Source organism: Diplotaxodon limnothrissa, linkage group LG6 (assembly GCF_057381915.1).
Source record: "Diplotaxodon limnothrissa isolate DT_005_m linkage group LG6, D_limnothrissa_male_GT1.1, whole genome shotgun sequence".
NCBI lineage: Eukaryota > Metazoa > Chordata > Actinopteri > Cichliformes > Cichlidae > Diplotaxodon > Diplotaxodon limnothrissa.
In genome coordinates, this window is record NC_140601.1 from 13,820,822 (window position 1) to 13,839,794 (window position 18,973).

At 43.8% G+C, this 18,973-nt stretch overlaps 2 protein-coding genes across 2 annotated transcripts; both read left to right on the forward strand.

Moving 5' to 3' along the window:
* The first annotated feature begins 1,993 nt into the window (after positions 1-1,993).
* fbxl18 (F-box and leucine-rich repeat protein 18) lies at positions 1,994-7,671 on the forward strand. Its single transcript, XM_085355704.1, has 7 exons — positions 1,994-2,125; positions 2,821-3,018; positions 3,153-3,502; positions 3,906-4,041; positions 4,123-5,201; positions 7,180-7,398; positions 7,515-7,671. Exons 1-7 carry the CDS (start codon positions 2,072-2,074, stop codon positions 7,669-7,671), a joined length of 2,193 nt encoding a protein of 730 aa, XP_085211830.1. The 5' UTR covers positions 1,994-2,071.
* A 3,442-nt stretch (positions 7,672-11,113) lies between these two features.
* ptcd1 (pentatricopeptide repeat domain 1) lies at positions 11,114-16,112 on the forward strand. Its single transcript, XM_085355705.1, has 8 exons — positions 11,114-11,706; positions 11,861-12,001; positions 13,119-13,337; positions 13,428-13,529; positions 13,696-14,343; positions 14,580-14,696; positions 14,861-15,043; positions 15,722-16,112. Exons 1-8 carry the CDS (start codon positions 11,242-11,244, stop codon positions 15,971-15,973), a joined length of 2,127 nt encoding a protein of 708 aa, XP_085211831.1. The 5' UTR covers positions 11,114-11,241; the 3' UTR covers positions 15,974-16,112.
* Positions 16,113-18,973: the final 2,861 nt, after the last annotated feature.

Here is an 18,973-nt window from a genome sequence, read left to right on the forward strand (position 1 = left end):
CATCAAAGTAACCTATTCATCATTTGGCCTCAAACTGCACTCTGGGAAAGTTGTTTCAGCTTATGTAAGACTTAGTAAAATGCATCTGGAAGAGACAGAGGCTTTGCTGGTATAAATGGCAAAAGTCAAGAAGTGTGACACCTGGAAGTTAAACCATAGTGGATAGTAGGTTCAGTTTGCACATTAAAATTTAATAAAAGATGAACTCTGCACCCTTAATTTCAGGGGCAACACTTGTGACTTCAGTGTCATAAATGTAGTTGTGTGCTGTAACAATAAGCTACACCTGTCTCATGTTAATCTTGGCAAAAATATGACTGAAACAATAGTGTCTTAAATGACAAATCCAAGAACCAAAGCCTGCTTTTGTCTTAACAACACTTCAGCTTGCAGCTCGTAGGAAGGACTTGGGGGGTCATGTGAGGAAAGGAATCAAGGATGTCTAAATTAAGAAATGGGATAAGCATTTGGCGTGACTGGCATTGATGGCTGGAGCCCATTTGGCTACTGTTTGCATGTCAGTATAAGGTGCTGCACATGCAACAAACACTGATGCATCAAAGCCTCCATCCAAACACTGTGAATTCTGTAGATTCTTTTCTCAAGATTTTTCTTTAATCAGTTTAAAAAAAAAAAAAAAAGAATTTAACACACATTTCAGTCTGACTGCTGTCAAGAGTTAAACAGCAAATTTTACAGTCATCAGCCTTCATGGCAGGCTAAATACTGAAGATGGATTTTGAGGAGTATAACTTTACTACAAAAATTTTCTTTATAGTGCCATCATGTGAATAACTGATTATGGGAAACAATAATCAGCTTTTTTTTACATTAATGACTTTAGAAAATATATAAGATGTTATATAGTTCTATACATTAGGAAATATAAAGACTGCTGCACTGAAACTTTACTATCTTTCTGTTTAACACTAAAGCTGGCATACATTTGTCTTACCAATACTTTAGATTTGTGAATATTCAATAAATCCTGCATAACTCTCTTATCAGTCTGCATGCCAAAGTCAGGAGTGCAGGAGAAGTAATATGTGAGGGTGGGGCATGTATGAAAACAGCAGGACTGGTGACTGGTGATTTGTGACTGGTTTAGCATATGAGACTTTTGAATTCTCCCTCAGACTGTCTTCTCGAGAGGCTTTTGATTCAGTGGAACCAGCTATTCCTCTCATAAACAGTTCCCTTACATCTGGTTGTATTCCAGCTGCCTTTAAACATGCTGTTGTGCAGCCTCTTATTAAAAAGAAGAACCTGGACCCTGCTGTTTTTTCTAACTACAGACCTATTTCTAAATTACCATTTCTGTCTAAGGTCCTTGGAAAAAAATGTTTTTAAGCAAACAGAGTATGTGGGAAAAGTTTCAGTCAGTGTCAGGTCACATTACAGAGATGGCTTTTTTGAGAGTTCTTAATGATCTGCTTTTAACTGCTGACTCTGGCAGCCCTGCCATTTTAGTTCTTCTAAACCTGTTTGCTGCCTTTGATACTGTGGACAGCAAGATCCTGCTGTCTCGTCTGGTATATGTTACCTCTAGGGCAGTGGTGGGCAACTCCAGGCCTTGAGGGCCGGTGTCCTGCAGGTTTTAGATCTCACCCTGGGTCAACACACCTGAATCAAATGATTAGTTCATTACCAGGCCTCTGGAGAACTTCATGACATGTTGAGGAGGTCATTTAGCCATTTAAATCAGCTGTGTTGGATCAAGGACACATCTAAAACCTGAAGGACACTGGCCCTGATTCACTGTAGTGGGAGCAGCCAGCAAAAGAAGACAGCTCTGTTATCGCCCTGTATATTTTTTTTATATCTATCTAATAGCATCTATAAAAAAAAATACAAAACTTTATTTAATAACTTTTACAAAATAACTTGTATTTTATTGTGTAAATTGAACCAGCAGGAAGTGTGTCCGTCGCAAAAAGATGTCCGACACGTGCGACAGCATATATCGTCCGTGCAGCTAACGGTAACACAAACGTTCAGCCGCCTGTGGTTTCACGCAGCAGATTCACGGAACATGAAGCTCCAGCTGGGTGGATGAGCCTTTTTTAAAAACATGAGTGGGGATGTGTGCGGAGTTTCAGACGGCATGGATTACCAGATTTTACAGGTTGGTGAAGACGGCATTCACAGTTAGTTAGCGGTGCTGCTGAGCAGGTCAGCTCAAAGTAACGTTAGCGACAAAATGTTAACGCCGGTCAGGTAAGGTTATGCTCCAAACACTTTACACAATTATTTTTTTAATCCCGAGTTTGGTTTACCGGCGTCGGCAGTGTGTTGGAAATAAGTGCGTTTTGGTGTGTGCGCGTGTGGGTTTGTTTGTTTTATCGAGAAAACCTGCTAAGCTCAAACGCCCTGGTACTAAAACCATTAAAAGGTTGTATTGTCCCGAAGTGGTATTATCAAATAAAAAAATAACCTGGAGCACAGGGACCACTATTGCCATTTTCTATTAAAAATGTTTCATTTTTATTTTGTTTCTGCTAAATAATGCTTCAGCTATAGTGGGGGTCATACTTCATGAATAAAGATAAACCATGGAGAAATGATTGTTTCTGATCGAGTAAATTGAATACTTAACACATACCTGATATTAATGTTTAAAAAAAAAACGTACAAAAATGACAATAAAACAGGACACATTAAAAGGAGAGCTGTACAACAGCTACATAAAATAATACTGTCATGGTATAAATTATATTGTCAATTAAATTCCTCTAGAAGGAATTTAATTGACTAATTTTCTAATATTCTCCAAATGGCCTAAAAGCGCCTGTCACTGACACTGTGTGCTGTCTGGTTCAGGCTGTGTGCGATGAGGATACCTTGTCTTCTTCGTCCGTGGGGATGTCAGATTTGTCTGATGAAATCCTGCTATGCATCCTGCGCCATATTCCAGTGTGTGACCTGCTGCTGAATGTGGCAAATGTCTGCCAGAAGCTTAACACGCTGTGCCATGACAAGACCCTGCTCACACATGTCAGCCTGTCTGAGGATTATTGGGTAACTTACTGCAATATTCAAGTTCATGTATGTGTACAACTTTCCATGTATTTTAAAAAAAGAAAATGCCTCTGTAACAGCAAGTTGTATTCTAATGAAACATTAAATAGACTCTGTTCTTTATTTCTCTCCAGGCTGATGACGCATTGGTTCGACGCATACTAAAGCAGCTGGCCAATCATGTGCAGTCTCTGAGCCTGAATGGCTGCTACTGGCTATCTGGCTCCACCATGGAGCACATCGCACGCTGCAGAGGAGTGACGCACCTAGATGTCACCGGTTGTCGCATCACTTCACTTCGCCTGTCCCGTCTCCTCTCCTCCCTCGCTTTCCTCAAATCCCTCGCTTTTGACGTGGCACCAGGTTTCAACTCTGCTCAGCTCAGCTCAGAGGCAGTGGATGCACTGAGCCGCCTGTCAGAGCTTAGGCAGATGCTGTTGACACCAAGCTACGGTGTAGTGCCATGCTGTGCCCAACTCCGCAAGTAAGGATGTTGGCCCTGACCCAACTGTGTTTTTTGATCCCTTCCCTCCCTAAACCCCTTTCAAATGCTTAGGAGCGGCCCTCTTCAAAGTCTAGAAATATTTGGACAATGTCAGTTTTTATAGGTTTTGGCTCTCTGGACCACCATACTGCGTTTCCTTGAGGTTTTCTGCCAGTCCTTTAATCCAGCCACTCTCTGATAGGTTTACTTTGATTTTTCTTTGATCTGCTTAATTTTCATGACATAACGAGGGAACATGTCTAATTAAAAAATCTATAAATAGCCTATAAAATGGCTGTCATTTGTAAATTATGTGACAGCTGTGTCTTTGGCTTAAAAAACAAAAATGTATGATATTTAAATGATACAGTGTTGTGTGCATTTGCTTGTCGTTGCACCGTAGGCTGATGTTGCAGTTTGACATCCCAGATGTGACCAAAGAGGGTGTCGGCGTTTGCTGTCAGTTAATGGTCGGTCAGAGCAGCGTGCCACATTACAAACAGCTTGAGGAGTTCACTGCCAGGCTGGCTCCAGGAGAGGTGAGTGTGTTGGGGCTTATGTCCATGAAACCTGTTCCTATATGGGCTTTAATTAACGCGCTTGTGTTGTCATGTTCTTAGGTAAACCAGACCCTGCTCCTCCTATACCTGGCAGTGTTCAGCGTTAACGTTCCGAAGCATCTCAGAGTTTTCCTTGTGTCCATCCCCGGCCCAAACCCGGCTCCCTGGCCTGCTGCTCCCTCAGTGGCTCAGAGCTTGGGTGAGCGGGGCGACCTGGTTGCCCTGCAGCTCCCTCGGTCATGGCTGGACTCTGCATCGCTCAAGCAAGCTCTGGAAGGAAACAGCCCCAAACACCTTAGCTTCAGCCGATGCCCGGCATTGTGGCCACAGGTGTTCCAGTCGCTGTTGAACAGTGGTGTAAGAGACGCCACGCAGCTGGTTAGTCTGAATCTGAGCGGGATCAACCACGTTCCTTACTCGGAGTGCAGGATTGTGGAAGATCAGCTGGCTGCTGGGACAATGAGCCAGCTGGCAGACAGCTGTTCTAACATTAAATACCTAAACTTGATGCACACACATTATCATCATGAAAACGCACCTGGGCTGGAAGGGGAAACCCACCTGTGTGCCAGCTTGGCCAAATTCAGACACCTGCTGTCTCTCACTCTCCCTGCCTGTGCCCTGTCAGACGGTTTAAATACAAATCACACGCAAATGCAGAACACTCATCTCTCTCCGCTTTTCCAGGGATTGAAGAAGGTTCCTCGTGTGGGCCTCCAGAATTACAAGCCTGCCTCAGAGTCCTCTGTGTCAGGGGACAGCACATCGGGGCTCGCTTTGCTGTTAGCTGGCTGCCTTTTTTTAGAGACCTTTGAGCTTATCGGTCCAGGCTTTGCTTCCACACTGCCTCGGCTTGAGCCGTGCACTCGTGCAAGCGTGGAGCCTCGTGGCATGTGCGCTTGGGCACGAGGAATTGGAGACGCACATTTGGCGGTGCTTGAGGCTTTGCCTCAATTGCGTCGCCTGACTCTGGCTGGTCTTCCTGGAGTTCTTAGGGGAACGGGACTGGTACAGCTGGCAAAGCAGTGCAGAGACCTGCGAGTATTATCCCTCGCCAATCTGGGTTCGCTGAAAACCATGAACTACACCGCTGCCTTGCTGGACACACTTAAACAGTGCACGCAGCTACAGGAGCTCAGGTAAGAAGATGACTTTGTGTTCGCTTTGTTTATATAATAGTATGAAGTATGCTCATAGTATGAAAATGTGCTTTAAAACTGTCTGATTTCATACACCTGAAGCAAGAACATTAACATCACTTAAATATTATTCGTATTTATCTTTCTTTTTGCCCCCTATAGACTGTTAGGTTCATATATGCAAATGAGAGGATCTCATCTAAGAAGCACTAACCTGTATGACTGTCCAGCAGACAGTTGGCTCAGTTTTTTCTGTTAATTTGGAGAAAAAAAACATTAAGGAAATAAAATTTGCCCAACATTTTAAAGTTGACCAAATTGACCTGCCCTTGACTCTCTTCAATCAAAGCATTTAATGTTAATTACCTGTAAAGTGTAATTTGTGAATTATGTTTTGGTTTTGAGAGGCTTTTAAACAAATAGGATTTTCACTTTCCAGTTGTCCAATTGGTCTATATCAGGGGTGGGCAACTCCAGGCCTCAAGGGCCAGCGTCCTGCAGGTTTTAGATGTGTCCTTGATCCAAAACAGCTGATTCAAATGGCTAACTTGCCTCCTTAACATGTGTTGAATTTCTCCAGAGGTCTGGTAATGAACTAATCATTTGATTCAGGTGTGTTGACCCAGGGTGAGATCTAAAATCTGCAGGACACCGGCCCTCAAGGCCTGGAGTTCCCCACTCCTGCTCTTTATTTTACTCTGAACTGGGACAAATCTCAGACTGTTTCTACTTTTAATTCTGACTGAAGACATGTCTGTTCAGATTTTTGTCTTTATATAACCAACCAGCTCTTTATCCTCTCAAGGATACTTGAGGGCGCATGGGAGTTTGCCCAACCAGTCTACATGCGTTTTGTGGACTTGGAGAAGGCATTCGACCGTGTCCCTCAGGGTGTCCTGTGGGAGGTGCTGCGGGAGTATGGGGTGTCTGGCCCATTGCTACGGGCCATTCGATCCCTATACAACCGTTGCAAGAGCTTGGTTCGCATTGCCAGCAATAAGTCAGACTCCTTCCAGGTGGGTGATGGGCTCCGTCAGGGCTGCCCTTTGTCACCGATTCTGTTCATAATTTTTATGGACAGGATTTCTAGGCGCAGCCAAGTGGCGGAGGGCTTTCACTTTGGTGGCCTCAGAATCTCATCTCTGCTTTTTGCGGATGATGTGGTTCTGTTGGCTTCATCGGGTGAGGGCCTCCAGCTCGCACTGGAACGGTTCGCAGCAGAGTGTGAAGCAGCGGGAATGAGGATCAGCACCTCCACATCTGAGGCCTGGGTCTCAGCCGAAAAGGGGTGGAGTGCCCACTCCGGGTCGGGGAGGAGTTCCTGCCCCAAGTGGAGGAGTTCAAGTATCTCGGGGTCTTGTTCGCGAGTGTTGGGAGAAGGGAGCCGGAGATCGACAGACGGATTGGTGCTGCGGCCGCAGTGATGCGGACGCTGCACCGGTCCATCATGGTGAAGCGAGAGCTGAGTATAAAAGCGAAGCCCTCAATTTACCGGTCGATCTACGTCCCTACCCTCACCTATGGCCATGAGCTGTGGGTAGTGACCGAAAGAACGAGATCGCGGATACAAGCGGCAGAAATGAGCTTCCTCCGAAGGGTGGCTGGCCTCTCCCTTAGAGATGGGGTGAGACGTTCAGCCATCTGGGAGAGTAGAGCCGCTGCTCCTCCACATCGAAAGGAGTCGGCTGAAGTGGTTCGGGCATCTGACAAGGATGCCTCCTGGGCGCCTCCTGGGTGAGGTGTTCCGGGCATGTCCCACAAGGAGGAGGCCCCGGGGCAGACCCAGGACACGCTGGAGAGATTATTTCTCGGCTGGCCTGGGAATGCCTTGGTGTTCCCCCGGATAAGCTAGAGGAGGTGGCTCGCGAGAGGGAGGTCTGGGCTTCTCTGCTTAGGCTGCTTCCCCTGCGACCCGGCCCCGGATAAAGCGGATGAAGATGGATGGATGCATAACTAACCACGTGCATCTGTTTCTTAGGTTGGAGCAGCCCTACCTGAATGCGACTGCGTCGTTCTTCGAGGCTTTGTCCTGCTGCTCCCGACTGCAGCGCGTCTGCCTTATTTCACGCTGTGGCACTTTTGACCCATCAGCCACAGAAACTTTCATGGAGCGGTGCTGCCATGTCGTCATGTGCCACATGTTCATGGGTGGCACCTTAGTGATGTGTCGCACGCTGCAGAAAGCTCTGCTGGACAGGTTGGTGACTGTGTTCATGTATTTAAAGCTAGGGGGCATATTCTGTCGAAAGTTTTACCTGTGGGGTCTTTTCACTCGTTTTGTGTATTTTCTGGCTTTTTTTTTTCCTTCTTAAGGTTCTCAGCAGAGCGCCCGGCACTCAGTGTGGTCATCTATCCGTTACAACACGAAGACCTACCCTCAGTCATCAGAGATATCCCATTAACACTGCTGGACCGGATCACTTTGTTTCAGAGCCACGTGGCTCAACCACCACATTTATCACCATTGTGACCTCATCAGGATGCTTTAGTGTGATTGGTGCTCAGCAGTTGAGGTGCTCATCATTTTTTTTTTTTTTTTTTTCTCCTCTTGCACGAAATAAAATCCACAAATGATGCTGAGACTGAATGTCATCAGCACCATCATTTCTGTTTGTGTGCTCCACGATTGTTTACATTTACACCGGTGATCATCTTTCCAAGGGAAATAGACTCACTCAGGCTCACGGTTCGTTCCAGGATGTTTCAGATGTACTGCGGCTCTGTGACGGTTGTGGCTTCTCTATCACAAATCATTACAGTTCCTTTAAAATGAAGTGCCAAAATGGATTTTAGGATGCATTTGTATTTTAAACTTTGTACCAAATATCATAATAAAGTCTGTGTAAATAATTTTTAATCCTTCCCTTGTGTGCTGCTCTTCCATTCATGGCAGGCTGTTATTTTTATTTATTTATTTATTTTTTGAAGTAACTATAGTGGAATAGCACTGGAGGTAACTTTTTTTTTTTTTTTTTTTTTGTGTGTGTTTCAGTGTACTCAGTTTGAGACAAAATAATATATTGACATCTCTTTCATTTCAATATTCTCTGAGAACATAAAATTGGGTGGAGATTTGATTTATTTGATAAGTTATATTCATACTCAATTACCTTTTTATAAAGTATATTTGGGATCCAGACTTTTTAACACCATGTACAAAGTTCAAAATGAATTGGAAAGAAGCAGAAAGTCAAAATGAATCATTTAATGTTCATGGAACCCCATTTACAGTTAATTACTGCCTGTAGTCTTTGACCTACAGAGCCATCAGCAGGAGCTCTACTCAGACCTTTATTAAAGCCACTTAAAGATGGAGCTTCCTGTGTGATATTGGGCTCGCCTACAGCAGTGATGACCTCAGAGAATATGTCATCACCCTGACAAGCTGTGTGGCTGTTTGAGCTGCATGAATATGAATCATGTCCTTCACCGTCAGTCTGACTCAAACAATGCACACAGAAAGTGAGTGAGTAGCCATGGATACCCATCAGTCTGTGTGACTTGGTCAGGAACTATGACACACTAAAATGTACTGTAGGTAGGCTAGATGAGAAGGAAAAGACCGGTTGCCACCTCTCCTCGGTTACATTTTCAGGTTTCTTCCTGTTAAAAGGGAGTTTTTCCTTTTCACTGTTGAAAAATGCTTGCTCATGGAGGGTTGTATGATTGTTGGGGTTTTCTCTGTATTATTGTAGGGTCCATGGGACCATGATATACAGCACCTTTAGGGGACTGTTGTTCTAATTTGGCAAAATAGAAATAAAACTGAATTCAATTGAAAAAATGAAGATCTGTCCACATTCGCATATCTGTAAACTCCAGCGGCTGCAAAATCTTTCCAAACTTCTTGCTGTCTGTGATTTCAGTCGGAGTCTCAAAAACACTCCGAACACTGCCGAAGCTGTCTCTCGTACACTGGGGTTGTAGATTTCTGATTTTTCTGATCAGCCACAGCAGCGAGTGCCATGCTGGCCTTTTAATGATAAAGACTTGAAGAAGAGAGAGAATTTTTATTTTCTTCAAAGGCAGCTTCAGGGTGCCATAAAGGCAGATTATTTTCACCAAGAGTACTTGACTTTTGTTGGTTTTGGGTAATTTGCATGATTAAAAATTAAGATCCAAATATATGTATCTACAGGGATTGTAACAGGAAACAGGTGCACTTCTTTCCACATCACAATTCAGTGCTTTGTCTCAAAATAATAGCAAAATGCAGAACTTAGAAAAAACCCCAAAAAACTTAGTTCCTTAATTTCAAATAAAAGCTAGCATTGATTATTCATACATTTTTTTTTGCACTTTTTATCCACTTTAAAGTTTACTGTGCTTAGTGTCGACGTGGGACACTTTTCAAACTTTGTTGTGCTATTGTACTAACTATGACTGTGCAATGACAATAAAGAGTTCACAGTGATGGAAACATTCCTCAGAGATTTTGGTCCATGTGGACATGACAGCATCATACAGTTGCTGCAGATTATTCAGCTGCACATCCATGATGTGACTCTCCCGTTTTACCACCATGCTAAAGGTGCTGTACTTGATTGCTATCTGGTGACTGTGGACTCATTTTAAGTCCAACTCACCTTTAACTTAACTCTAAATCTTCAAGAAATCACTTTCATGACCTGAGCTTTGTTACATGGTGTGTTATCCTACTGGAAGCAGCCATAAAAAGATGGGTAAAGCCTAGTCCCAAAGGGAAAAACAATGTCAGCCACAATACTCAGATAGGCTGTGTTAAAGTGATGCTCAGTTGATGCTAAGGGGCCCTAAGTTTGCCAAAAAATACTCACCCACACTTTTACACCATCACTACCAGTCCGAACTGTTATAACTAAACATATCTGTTTATGCCAAATTGTGAACCTACAATCTGAATGTCACAGCAGAAATCAAGACTCCTCCGCTCGGAAAATGTTTTTGTAATCTTCTCTCGTGCAGTGTTGGTGAGCCTGTGCGAACTGTAGCCTCGGTTTCCTGTTCTTAGCGCACAGAAGTAGCACCTGGTGTGATTCTGCATACCTTGGTTGTAACGACTGGTTATTTGAATCACTGTTGCCTTTGTATCAGCTTCATTCTCCTCTGCCGCTCACAGAATATTTTCTCTTTTTCAGACCATTCAGTGTAATAAAAAGAGATGATCGTGTGGGAAAAGCCAAGTTAATCAACAGTTTCTGAAACACTCAAACTATCCCACCTGCCACACTGGAAGTCATGTAATGCTCGGTTTGACCATCAGCTGGTCATCTTGACCACGTCTACATCCCTAAATGCACTGAGTTCCTGTCATGTGATTGGCTGGTTAAGTATATGCGTTAACAAGCTTTAGCCTATTGAACTGAACTTGGAGCCCTCTGCTGAAATAATACCATAGTGTGACATGCTGCTGTAGCTTTCCTTGCAAGGGTAATAATGCTGACTAAACTATCCTGCCTATTCACTTGAGGGTTTATTACCTGTTTCATTTAAGCCTTGCTTGACCCCACCTGACCCGCCACTTAGATATTAACTAGAACATTTTCCTGGATGTTTAGTAAATAGAAAGATGTGGCTTTAGCCTTCACCTCATTTCACCCCATTCAAAAGACGGAACATGTACTTTCATAGCCAGCAGGGGGCGATATCAATCTATCTAAAGATTATGTGAAGCCTAAACACCACACAGGCGTACTAACATATTGTCGATGTAGTCGATCGAAGTACGCCATCCTTAATTAACTAGACTGGTATTTTTCAACAATTTATGTAAACCGTTAATAGAAATATACTTTTAATTAAATTAAATTAGTTAATTTACTCCAACGATCTAAAAAATAATCCCCCAAAAAGACGCTCATAATTATATTTGTATATCTACTATTAAGGTCTGGGCAAGTTTGTGTCATTGAAACATCGTGGTTGTACTCAGCTTGTCAGCAGCTAGTTAGTGCACCTTTAGCTAGCCTTGTAAGTGTAACACATTTTGTAGTTTTCTGACAAAAGGAAGAAACCCGACATGATCCGTTAGCTTTTAACCAGCTCGCTAACACTAACAAACATGCTGACGTCCGTTGTCCGTTCGTGTGCGCGAAACGGGAGGAAAATATCGCTTCCTGCTGCCAGGCTGTGCACATTTTCAACCTTTAGGAAGTCACCAGAACCGCTAACTCTAACAGGCAGACGGGATGTGTCACAGCACCCTTTATCCAGGCTTCTCACACACACTCCCTGGCATCCTAGGCCCGTGTGTCTGTCAGCCCTCTCCCGAGGAGACGCGGACCCACTGGACTCCCCCTCTGAACCACTTGACTGGGAAAATTTCGGCTCTCTGTCTACCGACATGGCCTCCAGGAGGACGTTCAGGAAAAGCAGCCCAGGCCTCCGGGACCTGCAGTACCGGGAAGACGGAACCGGGAACGAAGAAGAGCGAGAAGACGCCGGTAAACCTCAGAGGAGGCCCGTGAGGAGAAATACACCGTACTGGTACTTCTTACAATGCAAAAAGCTCATCAAAGAGAACAAGGTTAGTGTGGCTGAGCAGTTTTATGTTAACTGCTGTTCTTTCTCTTCTTCTTCTTCTTCTTCTTTGTGTTTAACTTGGCAACCAACGTAAAGGAGCATTCTGTTCTTTCTCTTCCCTGCTGATGTGTTTATAACCCTCCTCTGTGCTCTCACAGCTACAGGAGGCTCTGGATGTGTTCAGCAGGGACATGCTGCAGGGAGAGAGGCTGCAGCCGGAGGAGTACAACTACACGGTCCTGATAGGAGGCTGTGGACGAGCTGGACAACTGAAAAAAGCCTTCAAACTCTACAATGATGTAAGCATATTTAATTTGACCAATTGAAATGAGATGTCAGTGTGCAAGGTACACTCTAACTCTAAGTTAAAATATTCATGTTTGACAGTTTTAGAGTGGTGTTGATTCAGGTGCTGCAGTTTCCAGTTGCTGAATTGTGATGTTTGCAGATGACATTGTGATATGTAGTGAGGCTAAGGAGCAGGTGGAAGCAAGACGGGAGATGTGCAAGGAGTAGAGAAGGTGAATGCCTGGGGTCAACAATCCGAAGCAACAGGCAGGGTGAAAGATTTAAAGGGAAGGTCTAGAAGAGCTTCGATGGTGTATGGTTGGGAGACGGTGGCTCTGACTAAAGATAGGAGTAGTTCAAGGTGGCAGAGTTGAAGATGCTCTGATTTTCATCAGTAGTGACCAGGATGGACAAAATTCTAAATGTAGTTTATCACAGGGACAGCTCAGGTGAAGCAATTTGGAGACAAAGTTAGAGAGGCAAGGCTGAAATGGTTTGGACATGTGCAGAGGAGAGATGGTGGATGTAGTGAACAAAGGATGTTGAAGATGGAGCTGCCAGCGGGAAACAAGGAAGACCACAGAGAAGATGCATGAATATGGACCTCGCTTTTAATATCCACAAGAAGAGACTAAGATTAATACAAATGATTTGTACAATTGAACTGCCCCACATACCAGCTACTACAGCCATCAAAGTTACTATAAATTTATTTGTATGGCAGTCAAGATTTAATGAGAAACATTACTTTAAATGCTGCAGGCTGCCAATCCCTCCATCCTCCAGATTTGTGTCAGGAAAACTGTGGAGATTGGCTATAATCAAAGAACAGATTCTAGTATTTTTAAAGCTTCAGACACTGATGCGAGACTCCTATGTGTTTGTGTGTTAAAATAAATATAAGTCTTATTTCAAATTCAGAGGGGTTAAAAGCTTGGGGACTGCTTTAGTCCACTAATGCCATAGAAGAGCCAGCTTTCACAATCAGTTTAGTTTCATTGTAGATGTTTTTTTTTTTTTAATATTTAAGTGTGTTATTCATTCTTGTCCTTTATTCTGACCGATCGTTATACACAGTCAGAAACCCTCTCTGTAATTATTTGTTTATTTATTTATTTTCTCTCCTAGATGAAGAAGCGTGGTCTCACTGCTAACGATGCAACCTACACGGCGCTCTTCAACGCCTGCGCCGAGTCGCCTTCAAAACAAGCTGGCCTGCAGCAAGCGCTGAAGCTAGAGCAAGAGCTCCGTCGCAAAAACTACCCTCTCAGCACAATCACGTACCACGCTCTTCTGAAGGCGCACGCCGTCACCAACCACCTTCAGGCCTGCATTTATACGCTCAGGGTAGGACACACAGCTGCATGTTTATAAGGGAGAAAGCTCATCCATTGTCACCAAATTGTGTCTTATTCTGGGTTTGTGTGCATTTTGTAGGAGATGCTGGAGAATGGTCATGCTGTAACTCAGGAGACATTTCACTACCTGCTGATGGGCTGCTTGAAGGACAAAGAGGCAGGATTCAGGCTGGCGTTACAGGTACGCAATACTTAAGTGTGGGATGTTTTTAGGAGTAAACTTTAAAATAGCCCAACCAATGCCAGCTCTCGTTGATCTTAAAAATCTGATAATGATACATCAGGTGGTCATTAAACAATATTGATACTTGATACACAAATGAGCTCCTTCGTAATGTTCATTTCAGGTGTGGCGCCAGATGCTGCAGTCAGGGATTCGTCCTGACTCGCACAACTATACCCTGCTCCTGAGAACTGCCAGAGATTGTGGACTTGGCGATCCTGCCTTGGCCACTGCTCTTCTGCTGGGGACTGACTGTGAGGGTCAGAAAGGGAGCAAGGATGTGTCGGAGTCCAGGTGCAAGGCTGTGATAGACATCGACCTACTTGAGAGACGGTTATTTATCCAGCCTGAGCAGAAGGAAGACAGCAGTGAGACGCGACTCAGACATGACTCGGCCCATCTGATACCGGTCAGGCAAACAGTAAATGCCCGATTACCCGGAGAGTTAGTCGCCAACTCCTCTGCTCCTAACCTACTAGAACTTTTTGAGGGTAAAAGAGGTGCTGTGGTCTCCCTTGGCACTGTAGATAAAATGTCAGACAGGCTCGCCCTCATCGGTGGAGCTAAAGGTTTTCTAGAGAGGATGGAAGCTAACGGACTCAGTCCAAACCTCAGGACTCTGACCCTACTGGCCGACACGATGGAGCCAGGCTACCAGTCTCTGCAGGTGTTGTTGAAGGTCGCCAAACGGCATCAAGTGAAGCTTGATGTCGCGTTCTTCAACTCTGTGATTCACAGATCAGCGCGAGCCGGGGACTTGGACGAGGCAAAGGTGTGTGTGTGTGTGTGTGTGTGTGTGTGTGTGTGTGTTGTTTTTGTTTGTGACGCCCATCCTGGAGCAACTTCTTAGGAGAAATAGTCCTCAGAAAAACTGTTGTCTATCTGGTATCTGTAAATCTGGAGGAGGAAGGAACACAAATTTTAAACTTGGGTAAACGTTAACAAAATTGGAGTTAGAAATGTTTAAACTGTGCGTGCTGTTTTTCACACACTTCTTTCACTTTTCAGGCTGTGCTGAGTGTAATGAGACAGCGCAATGTAAATGTGGATCTGCAGACATTTGGGTGCCTTGCATTAGCCTGTGACCAGCAGAAAGACGGCCTTCAGTTGCTGAAAGGCATAGAGGTGACAAAGCATATGTTATTACACTAAATTTGGCTGTTTATTGACCTGAATTCTGTCTCTGGCATTGTTAGTGCAGAACTCGCCCCCTGCTGGTCGGTAGAAGGAATGCAGGGTTTAGGTGCTTGTGCATCTTAGTTAACTTTGCTCTATGCGTTTTTTCTCAGGAAGCAGGACTGAGGCCTAACGTCCACGTGTTCTCTGCTCTGATTGGCCGAGCGAGTCGCAAACTGGATTACGTCTACCTAAGAACAATCCTTAAAACCATGAGTGACATGAAAGTCTGGCCTAATGAGGTCATCATCAGACAGCTGGAGTTTGCTGCACAATATCCTCCCAACTATAACCAGGTCAGCATGCACCCATCTATACTGAGCACATCTGTAATGATTGGTACATGAGTGTTTCCCACATATTTAGAGAAGGCATATGCTCTTTTCAAATAATTGCTAGGATATTCCTTTATAAGTTTTTTTTTTCTAATTCACAAATAAGTGCCATATAACACAGAGTGCACAACTCTGTTGCTTGTGAAGCTCGCACACAAGAATTTCACTCACATGTGCTGTACCAATGTACCTGCACATGTGATGTGACAATAAAAGTGATTTGATTTGATTTGATATAATTAGCTGCCTCTCCAGTGAGTCTCTTATCACAGACTTCAGCTGGTGCCAAGCTCACTGAGGCTGCAGAGCAGAACAATTATTACTGGCTGCAGTCCAAAGCAGGCAAGTTGCAAGTCCAGCCAATGTTAAAATACACAGGCAGACCAGTCAAGTAAAATCTAAATTGGAAACACGGGAATAAAAAACACTGTAAACTATTTGGCTCTAATTGAAGTGTGTATGCTGTCAATCTTAATGCCTCTCTGTTTACTGACTTCAGTGCAGTCTGTAAACAGACAACTTCTTCTCATTTCGTGGCACAACAAAGATCCAACTTGGAAGGTGACTGTATGACTCACATTTCTCCTTTCACTCTGGTCCCCTCACTTTTTGGCACCCTCTCCCCTCTCTCTATCCCAGTACAAATCCAGAAACAACTATCTGGTCCAAATTGACGGTTTCCGTGGTTACTACCAGCAGTGGCTCAAGCACATGCCTGCTCAGAGCGCTGAGGAGGAGCAGGGAGCGCTGCAGTCCCAGACAGATGCTGCAGAGCTGAGAACAGAGGCTGCAGATGGGCTGACGGAGGCCCAGAGGAACCACAGAGCAGCAGCCAGGAGGTGTCATACTCGCAACAGGGACAGGAAGAGCAGCAGCACGTCCACTGTATGACTGAACTCCAGGAGATCATCACGACCACTCTTTTACCTGCTGCTTGTTCTGTAATAAACTTTATAACCCTGGATGGACTTGGATCAAAATAGTGGCTCATGTGGTTGCGTTATTCTTGAAAAACAGTGATGTCATTGTAATTTATGTTCCAGTTTCAAGTTTTTGGGCTTGTTTATTGAAAAATAAAACTTCTTCATCTCCATCTTTTCAGTTATACTGTCATTTTAAAGGTACCCAACCAACCCATTGGCTTTCAGTGACCCACACTGGTCATAAAATTTGTGGATTTCGGGTTAACTGAGTATTAATATTGATCAGCGTTTCAATAAACAAACAGCAGTTTCATAACGTTGTTTGGTGTGAGGATTACCTGCATTTGTAAGCAAGTTGAGGGCCTTTGTTAAATGTCAGGTTTGCTCAGTTCATTTTCAAAGTCAACTTTTATCCAAACGAACAGTAAGCGTGAACCTGATGACCCAGAGCTGAAGATAAATCATCTTGCAATAAGAGGCAAACGCATTTCTGATTTCTAAAGCAGCTGTTCCCAGACTCGCTGCTTCAGCCCACTCAAACCTTTAATCAGTACAGGACTGTACTACTTTGTGTTTTAATGGATTCAGTTTGATCTCCTGTGGATTTGCTTGAGACTGATTCTGCAGAAATGGCTTATATTTCCGTTCAGTTTCAACCTTCCTCCCGTGCTGACTGCTGGACGAGACCGAAGCACAGAGGAGGAGAGGAGAGGTGTCTGGCTCAGTGTGTGGGCTGTATACGGGGAGTGCAGAATTATTAGGCAAATGAGTATTTTGTCCACATCATCCTCTTCATGCATGTTGTCTTACTCCAAGCTGTATAGGCTCGAAAGCCTACTACCAATTAAGCATATTAGGTGATGTGCATCTCTGTAATGAGAAGGGGTGTGGTCTAATGACATCAACACCCTATATCAGGTGTGCATAATTATTAGGCAACGTCCTTTCCTTTGGCAAAATGGGTCAAAAGAAGGACTTGGCAGGCACAGAAAAGTCAAAAATAGTGAGATATCTTGCAGAGGGATGCAGCAGTCTCAAAATTGCAAAGCTTCTGAAGCGTGATCATCGAACAATCAAGCGTTTCATTCAAAATAGTCAACAGGGTCGCAAGAAGCGTGTGGAAAAACCAAGGCGCAAAATAACTGCCCATGAACTGAGAAAAGTCAAGCGTGCAGCTGCCAAGATGCCACTTGCCACCAGTTTGGCCATATTTCAGAGCTGCAACATCACTGGAGTGCCCAAAAGCACAAGGTGTGCAATACTCAGAGACATGGCCAAGGTAAGAAAGGCTGAAAGACGACCACCACTGAACAAGACACACAAGCTGAAACGTCAAGACTGGGCCAAGAAATATCTCAAGACTGGTTTTTCTAAGGTTTTATGGACTGATGAAATGAGAGTGAGTCTTGATGGGCCAGATGGATGGGCCTGTGGCTGGATTGGTAAAGGGCAGAGAGCTCCAGTCCGACTCAGACGCCAGCAAGGTGGAGGTGGAGTACTGGTTTGGGCTGGTATCATCAAAGATGAGCTTGTGGGGCTTTTTCGGGTTGAGGATGGAGTCAAGCTCAACTCCCAGTCCTACTGCCAGTTTCTGGAAGACACCTTCTTCAAGCAGTGGTACAGGAAGAAGTCTGCATCCTTCAAGAAAAACATGATTTTCATGCAGGACAATGCTCCATCACACGCGTCCAAGTACTCCACAGCGTGGCTGGCAAGAAAGGGTATAAAAGAAGAAAAACTAATGACATGGCCACCTTGTTCACCTGATCTGAACCCCATTGAGAACCTGTGGTCCATCATCAAATGTGAGATTTACAAGGAGGGAAAACAGTACACCTCTCTGAACAGTGTCTGGGAGGCTGTGGTTGCTGCTGCACGCAATGTTGATGGTGAACAGATCAAAACACTGACAGAATCCATGGATGGCAGGCTTTTGAGTGTCCTTGCAAAGAAAGGTGGCTATATTGGTCGCTGATTGGTTTTTGTTTTGTTTTTGAATGTCAGAAATGTATATTTGTGAATGTGGAGATGTTATATTGGTTTCACTGGTAAAAATAAATAATTGAAATGGGTATATATTTGTTTTTTGTTAAGTTGCCTAATAATTATGCACAGTAATAGTCACCTGCACACACAGATATCCCCTTAAAATAGCTAAAACTAAGAACAAACTAAAAACTACTTCCAAAAACATTCAGCTTTGATATTAATGAGTTTTTTGGGTTCATTGAGAACATGGTTGTTGTTCAATAATAAAATTATTCCTCAAAAATACAACTTTCCTAATAATTCTGCACTCCCTGTATTGATGCTGGCAGCATCTGATAAATCACATAATTTATGCATACTGAAAGTAACCTGCCATGAGAGGACAGAGTGCAGTAGCTGTGTATTAAAAGTGTTTAATGAATGTGTTTTGAATATATCATTAAGGTCTATTTGATCCCAGGAAGGAAAGTGTTAGTAAACAGATTTACCAATATCACAATTCTGGTAAAAATCTGACAGATTATTATTGAGTATTTAATTTAATACATGTTATCTTCAGTGATGTTTGACTGTCAGAGAGGAAGTAAAGAATACATAGAAAAACTGGATCTAAACATGGTCCCGTCCGAGCATGGAGGTCGGACAGGAGGGAAGACGAACATTTGATTGGTCAGAAGGTGGTGAGCTCATACCTCAAACCCAGGCTTAACACTGATGTTAACCTGAAGAAGTGGCTTACATGCTTTCTACTTCCTAACTGACAAAGTTGAAGAGACTCGACCGAGTGACCAAGTGTCCCCTTCATTTTTAGGAGCAATGTATTAACAAGATGATGATTTTCACCTTAATTAGACTGTTTTCTCTCTTCTATGCGGGAGGCGGCGGTAATGCAACTCGAAGCTGTTACACAGCCGCAAAAAACAGAAGAAAGAAACAGCAGCAGAGGAAGTGACGCCATCACATCCGGTGACGCAGAAAT

What these genes read in the sequence shown, in the direction of transcription:
- ptcd1 (XM_085355705.1), top strand. Translation starts at nt 11,242, where the DNA reads ATGCTGACGTCCGTTGTCCGTTCGTGTGCGCGAAACGGGAGGAAAATA. An exon ending in CCTGCATTTATACGCTCAGG is followed by an intron (nt 13,338 to 13,427) that starts GTAGGACACACA and finishes TGCATTTTGTAG; the next exon opens with GAGATGCTGGAGAATGGTCA. An exon ending in GGGACTTGGACGAGGCAAAG is followed by an intron (nt 14,344 to 14,579) that starts GTGTGTGTGTGT and finishes TTCACTTTTCAG; the next exon opens with GCTGTGCTGAGTGTAATGAG.
- fbxl18 (XM_085355704.1), top strand. Translation starts at nt 2,072, where the DNA reads ATGAGTGGGGATGTGTGCGGAGTTTCAGACGGCATGGATTACCAGATT. An exon ending in TGGATTACCAGATTTTACAG is followed by an intron (nt 2,126 to 2,820) that starts GTTGGTGAAGAC and finishes TGTCTGGTTCAG; the next exon opens with GCTGTGTGCGATGAGGATAC. An exon ending in CCAGGCTGGCTCCAGGAGAG is followed by an intron (nt 4,042 to 4,122) that starts GTGAGTGTGTTG and finishes TCATGTTCTTAG; the next exon opens with GTAAACCAGACCCTGCTCCT.